The following is a 7,559-nucleotide window of genomic DNA, read 5'->3' as shown; positions in this document are numbered from 1 at the left end:
TGGGACACGTGTAAGGTCGTCAATGTTTTCATTACGTTGGTTCATATCCAAACAACCAACGCTACTTTATCACCGACTTGAAAGCTAAAATATTTAGCGAGCCCATTGTTTTCCAGCACGAATGGCAACAACAATAATCTTCTAGTACGTGCATGACGTTAGTCAACTATCACCCACCCATCATCAAAATTCAAAATTCAAAATTCAAAAAGATAATGAATTCAAAACATCTACACTGAAATTTTAGTGTCTTTGTGTTCGTCAGCTTGAACAAACGAACATAACATTTATATCTTCCCATCCATGGATTTAAAAAATATGAACACGTGGATCCGAATAACTGGAATTTATGGCCTTGTTTCTAGGGCTATTTTTTATAATGAAGATGAGAAGGGCATTCACGTCTTTTGCACAAACGAAAGATTATTCCACTTTTTTTGTATGATATAAAATTGTAGTTTTGGTCCCATTTGATATTAGTCTGATGTGATGCAGGTCAAACACATGTTATTGACCTGTCTTGCGTAACAAACACAAACATGGCCTAAACGGTAATAATTCTCATTAACCAAACACAGTACAACATGTTTAGCTTAGAAATCACTCAGTTTTCAAGAGTGTTTGCTTGCTTAACATCTCCAAACAAACCCCAAAAAGAGATGCTTAAGCAATTACAGGAGAGGGCATTCATGTCTTTTGTACATTGTGTTTTTCTTTCTTACCTCTTGTGACGAAACCGTACCTTCAGCAAGAACTGCAGCTTAACCTGTAAAAAAAAAAAAAAAAATACCATAATTTATAACTGCTAATAAATCTTGATTTGTGAATTGTGCACAATTTGACACTCCATTTCATGAATAAAAGGTGTTATGTCTTATGTGTGTAAGATAAACTTACTTGATCGGTGTTGTAGACGATGTACTCATTATACGTCAACTCGGATGCCTTAACATTTGATGATATCGGCTTTCCACATGGCACAACAACATCATCCTTCCACTTAATGTGTTCAGACTCATTAGGGATCTTCTTCCCAAGTCCTTTAGTCGAGTCCTTCCCTTTTGGAGGTTTGTCCATATACTATACATATAAAAGGACAAATAAATAAGTTAATTACTAAAACACAACAATTATTACACATATAATAAGTATAACTGACCTTGGCCTTCTTAAGCTCATACATCTCTCCCAAAGCAACTTCACTTAATAGCATTAAGCCCACCGGATTTTTCTTGTCAGTAAAACAATATTGAGCACTTTTGCTCACCAAATCAGCAAAATAAATCCCTTTTCCAAACTACAAACATAGAAAAAAATTACTTTCTTCATCAATATATAGATTAATATATATATATATATATATATATATATATATATATATATATATATACACAGAGAGAGAGAGAGAGAGAGAGAGAGAGAGAGAGAGGGACCATGTAGCCGGTTGCAGGAGCTTCAGGGGGAGCTATTCGCAATCCTTGGCTTAAAATACCAACATAGTTTGTCAAACGAGAACCTATTAAGAACAATAGATTTCATGCAAAAGACATTAATGCCCTTCTCATCTTGCATGATAGATGAAATTAAAAAGAAAAGGTTTGAAGCTACGATACCATGCCAAAGGAGCATCTTGTTCTTGAGTTTATTTTTATATGGAACAAACTTATCAAACTCCCCTTGTCTTTCAACTGTGAAAACTTCTTCCAGTTCAAGTGCCCAATCCTACAATTTACGAAGTACAAACAAGGCCAGCCTTTCAGTATAATGTCCAAAGACAAAAAAGCCCAAGAAACTGCAAGTCAAAAAAAGACACACCGTGTGTGTAGGGGCGTGTGTAGTTTGGAGATACTTCTCAACTAACTGATAATCTTCACTATCATGAGGGAGTGGGACCATTTCACATTGAAGCTTTTTATATTTATCATCGAGTGAATCATCATTGTCCACATCAAACCCTACTAGCCTTGAAGCTATTTCAATATCCTGAAGTGCTTCCAACATTTTGACCTACCAATATAACAAGAATGAATGTCATCATATTGATCCTAACAGATCAATGAATTCTTAAAAATATAAACAAATAGTCACCAGTACCTTTAATTTGAAGTCATCCTCATCCTTGATTACATGTGGATGAACAGAAGGAATGACTGTGAAAAATCGGTTGCTGGCATCAACAATCAAGCTTTCTTTTAGAGGGTTATCAGCTGCCTCTTTCAACAGATTCTGAAGCTCTGTCAGTACTTCAAAACCTTCAAGAAGAACAAACATATTTTTTCTTGTAAAATTAATACAGAAAAGATGTGAGAAGTATAATGACATCATACTGAAATTCATTAGCAATTTTCCTTACCTTTCTGGATATTACTTTTGCTAAGCTTCCCAAGTGGCATCTCCGCCATGTTAATCTCAAACTCCATCATTGCAGCTCTGCAAAGTCCAATATTTATAAAAAAAATATTCCTTTTTTTAAGCATATAGACTAAAAAATGAAGATAGAAATCGTATTAACTTGTATGTTTCCACATTAAACAACATCTTCATCAACTCCTCTAAAGCAGGAGCAAGTTGGCTTTTAGCATCTTTAATTTTGTTCTTCTGATGTGAATCTTTATTCACCCCATAATCCTGCAAGATCAAGCATTCGAGAACTATGAGAATCTTTTAAATCAAAAGACTACAACGAAAGTAAACAGGGACAAGATTGAAAATACAATTTCCAAGGGGTAGAATCGTCCGGGTTGCTTCTGAAGTTTCTTCTGTTCCCACGCCTCCCATGAATTCCCAGTCTTTTCAAGAAACAATCGTTTAAATTCTTGAATTGCATCAGACTTACTCAATTCTTCCAACTTATTTCCTCCAATTTTTTCATTGCCAACTCGACCCCACTTCCGGAACACATAACAGCCTGACCCTTTATCTTCTTCAATGATCTGGAGGATATAATAACTTCATGCAGAAAACTCGTATAAGAACACGAGTGAAAAGGATGATTTATACATAAAGAATACACGTATTTTGTAAGAAACACCTGTTGATGCCAGTTGATAAGTCAGATAAGCTCAAAGTTGTGTTATAAATGCTTTTTCCATGCTCCAAAATATGCCCAGAATCTTGCAAACCAGATGCTTCATGGACTGCACTTCGTCCTTTGACTTTTACAGTCACCATGCTTTTTGACTCTTCAGTGGCTTCAATTTTATACAAATCAAAACGAAGTTTCTTCTGTTTTGAAAAGCAGTCAACCAGATAATCTTCCCTTACTATAGGTACTTTCATCCTCCTGTCAAGCTCAAACCAACACAGATTCAAGAATAAAACTGACAAAACTACCTTTTTTTCTTCTCGTAACCTTTCGATGATTAAACTACACATGAAGGGTATAATAGTAATTTTAATGACAAAACTATGTGATGTGAAACAAAGTACTACCTTGCTTTCTTTATCTCAGCATTCAGATTATCCGGTACTCCACTTACCACCAAGCAGCTTGTGTCTGTCATGTTAGCCATGAACATTCAATAAAGAGAAAAAAAATATATCTTCTTTTTCTAATCTTTATGCAAGAAACACACACCTTTCTTGATTTTTGCATGAAGTTCTCCACCCACACTCTCGATTTTTGTTTTCCACTCATCCTTCAAGGTAGCACTCATTAGAAAGTCGTGTGCTTTAAAACATCTTATGAAAAAAGAAAAAAAATGTATCTAAAATAGTACCATAGTTTTAGATGGAACACCCAAAATACAAACTTTTAGATCCCCTAATTTCTCACTGTGGGCTGACTGAGTCGACCCATTACCAGCTGATTTTCCAGGAGTGCTAGCTGAAGGTGGAGGCATTATCCGAACAGGTTTTTTCACCTTTTGTGTCTTGAACCACTGAACATCATCAATCAAGATAAATGGTGTTAGAATTCGTCTGTGAAATATAACAAAGTGTTGCAGTTGACATGCTTACTAAACTTACCTTCAACAGATACTTATTGTCTGTTTCTTCCGGAATGTTCCACTTTCCTTTGAAACGTTCAGGCTCTGAAGTGGAGTAAGCACACTTGCTCCATTCGGTTAGAAACCCTCTGCATTTGTACATACCTCCAGAATAGTGAAGATGCCCAGAACAAAGTGCACAATTCTCAAGTGCTCCAAAAAGCATCCCATCAGCACTGATCAAAGTAAATGAAAAAAAACATTCAAAAAGTCATAAACTTGTTATTCTACTGCATCCACTGAAAAGATTTGTTATACTTCAAGATACCAATGTCACTGACCAAAACCATGCAAGATAATACATGGGTTTTAATCATAAAAACAATTAGATAGGTTATTTGCATTAAAGATTTGGGCCACAAAAGAAAAGTTTTAAACTTTATTGTTTTTGATAGCTAAAAAAAAAGTTGAAATGAAAAGAATTTACCAGCGGTCACGCAGTTCATGTTCTGGTCCAGATGAATCTTGATTATTAGCTTCCAGCATTTCACGCATCTCTGAAGTTGTTACATGTTTTTTAAGATCATCTTTAAGAGCCCATAATTCTTTTGTTTGGGCCTCTAGTAGACTATGATCCACTAAATTGTTGCTGCTTTTTGATGTTTTTGGTGTCAAAGGGTCATCTTCAGTCTTGGCTATCTTTGACTTTTGATCACGGTCAACGGCTCCTTTACGTTTAGAGCCACCTTTTACAGTCTCTTTCTCCTCCTTCACTTCACCTTTTCCTTAAAGAACAAGTGTAGATAGTCATACAAGAGCATAAGAACATTCGACTTTACCAAATTAGAAAATAGAAATGAAGTGAAAGTATGTTGCCATTGATTGCAATTTGTAAAAATCTGACACTACCTTTTTTGGTGGCTGAAACCTCCTTCTTGACCATTGAAAGAACGGTTGACTTATCAGAATCTGATAGGCTTTCCCACCCAACCATTTTTTCAAGTTGAGTATTTGGAGAAGAGTCCATGAAACATTTAGCATGATGCCATGCTAAGCCTCTAGCACCTTGACCTTCTGGCTTACTAGATATACGAACCTACCCATAAAAAAAATTAAAAAAGAAACTTTTATAACCATAAAGAAATTCGGTTATCATTAGTTCATTCTGAGGTAAAAACAAGTACCCATAACCCACCTCTCCTGTCATGATCTTTTCATTGCATATTTTACAAGTAGCACGAGCAGTTTTTGAAGCTTCAATTGTGCATTTTGTAACATCAGGAGGAGGAGGAGGAGCAGATGAACTTTGGGATTGGGATTGGGACCCAATGCCACCACCTTCAACATACTGTCTTATCTTCTGTTGATCTTCCCAACGAAGTGTTTCAATGCCTTCCACATCATCACAACTAGAAATACAACCAAAATGTGAAAATACTTGTTTTAAAATTTAGAAAAATACGTTCAAGAAAGTATTTATCTTGGAAAAAACGATGACAACACGTACGATTTTATTTGTTTCGCCTTCTTTAATATGCAAGTAGCATGATTCCACATCTGTTCAAGAGACATACATAATTAAGCATTTTTTTACAATACTTTATAAAAGATTACATGTGTATATGATGGACCCATCTTGCAAAACCAACAAAGTGATTGTTTTTAATAGAATAACAGCAAAAGGGGTGAAAAGAAACTCACATAGTTGGATACACCTTAAAAGAGCCCTACAACACTACTAAAACAGTGAATAACATATCTAACCATTGTATTTTGTGCATGATAAGTAATCATTAGATGTTCAAGATTTTAATGTGCGTTTAAACTCAATATCAGATACGATTGTTTGGCAAAAAGTAATTAGCTGCACTCCATTCAATTAGTTGCACTTGGTCATCAAGAGGGTTATTTATTTTCTTTGGATTAAATATATTTGACCACAAATTGTTAAATGGTATTCAATTTTATAAGAAGTGTCCCTCATGGAACAATGTTGATGTTAACTTTACTGAAAAATTGATATCAGGTGCACATTTGTCATTATTGCAAAGAGAAGCAAACCCCGAAATAGCAGGACGTACAAGACTGTAGTAACAATATAGGAAGAAAAAAAAATTACCATTACACTTTGAACCAGAGGAAATCAAAAAACCTAAATGGGAAGATCAAGTTACACTTTGACTTTGGATGTAAAAAGGGCAACTTCATTACTTATAAATATAATACTTTGAAGATAAACTGCTAAGTGGTATTCAACTTTATAACAAATGTCACTCATGGAACAATGTTGATGTTGACTTTAGAAACTTCATATCAAGTTTAGGTTTGACATGAAAATCGAAGTGAAGTTTCTTGAAACGGACAAGAACTTGGCTAATATTTCGAAGAGAAGAAAAGCCCTAAAATAACAGAACCTGAACAAGCCTATATTGAAACAACCACATTTACCATTAGACATTTGAAACAATAAAAATCAAGAAATCTAAAATATGGAAAAGATTAAGCAAGAAACGGTAGGAGAGTATTAGGAAGTTTTTTTATGGGAAACGAGGTGAGGAGGAGTGATTACGGGCATGAAACCGTCGAATTGAGTGGCTTGAACCATTTTGCCAAGACGGAGTTTTTCTTGGGCAATAGGAGTCTTGCAGGTTTTACATGAAGATCTTCCCGATTTTGCATATTCAGCTTTCCATGGCTTCGGGGGAGTCGCCATTTTCCCTCTTTTCCTTCACTGTGTCTTCCTACCCTCGCTCGTAGGAACAAACGAACAACGACAGTGGCACTAATCAATGAAATGTGCTTTTCGCCAAAAAGAAAACATACCCTTTCGAGCGACGCACCCGTGTGATCATTGTTGTTTTCTTTTTCTTTTTTTTTAATTGGATTTATAGTTTTTTAGGTCAAAACTATAACACATTCTATTCAAAAAAAGCAATAAGGGTTTCTTTGCGATTGTTAATTTAAAAAGATTTGTTTTTTAGAAAGAGTTTATTTTTCTTTACGGTACCACAACAAAAGTCCATAAAACTTTTTGGATTAGCAAATGGGTATCAGTTTTACTTTGAAAAAAATGACAGTAAAAGGTTATTGGTTAAATGTTGTGATGGTGAATGCACATTTAGGCTCTAGATGTGATGGATGAGTGAAGAGCACTCATTCCAAATCAAGTTCCTTATCAATGACCATAATTGTGCAAGAAATTTTAAGTTAGAGTCAATTGTTAATTATAGATGGATTGGTAGTCATTTCACCAGGGAAGTTCTTGAGAATCAGAAATTCAATGTTAAGATGCTAAAAGAGGAAGTAAAGATTAAATTTGGCATAGAGGTTAGTATGGGACAATGTAGGAGAGCTAAGCAACATGCAGTGCCTCTTGTTGAAGGTACCATAGTGGAAAATTATGCAAAGTTGTGGTCCTATGGTGAGGAGATAAAAAGGTCTAATCCAGGGTCAAAAGTCAAGTTATTTGTAAACACTATGCCAGATGGGAAAACTTACTTTATCAGGATATATATATATATGTTTTCATGTACTAAAGGAGGGTTGGAGAAGTGGCTGTAGAGGGATAATAAACTTAGATGGGTGTTTTTCTAAAAGGAATATGTACTGGTCAGTTATTATGTGTTGTTG

At 35.1% G+C, this 7,559-nt stretch overlaps 1 protein-coding gene across 1 annotated transcript; it reads right to left on the bottom strand.

Annotated features, from left to right (window-relative positions):
* Nucleotides 1-540: 540 nt before the first annotated feature.
* Nucleotides 541-6,774, bottom strand: PARP1 (poly(ADP-ribose) polymerase 2). Its single transcript, XM_079071109.1, has 20 exons — nt 6,499-6,774; nt 5,437-5,486; nt 5,125-5,338; nt 4,839-5,025; nt 4,417-4,714; nt 3,970-4,165; nt 3,720-3,881; nt 3,578-3,638; nt 3,433-3,496; nt 3,032-3,283; nt 2,715-2,949; nt 2,513-2,628; nt 2,354-2,430; nt 2,095-2,252; nt 1,816-2,007; nt 1,614-1,722; nt 1,434-1,516; nt 1,160-1,297; nt 898-1,080; nt 541-766 (listed from the first exon to the last, which is right to left on the bottom strand). Exons 1-20 carry the CDS (start codon nt 6,640-6,642, stop codon nt 719-721), a joined length of 2,967 nt encoding a protein of 988 aa, XP_078927235.1. The 5' UTR covers nt 6,643-6,774; the 3' UTR covers nt 541-718.
* Between the last annotated feature and the right edge of the window lie 785 nt (nt 6,775-7,559).

Source organism: Lactuca virosa, chromosome 9, assembly GCF_052849685.1.
Source record: "Lactuca virosa cultivar CGN04683 chromosome 9, Lactuca_virosa_CGN04683_v6, whole genome shotgun sequence".
NCBI classification, from domain to species: Eukaryota; Viridiplantae; Streptophyta; class Magnoliopsida; order Asterales; family Asteraceae; genus Lactuca; species Lactuca virosa.
Note: the sequence above shows the minus strand (reverse complement) of the source record. Positions and strands in the feature narration are given on the sequence as shown.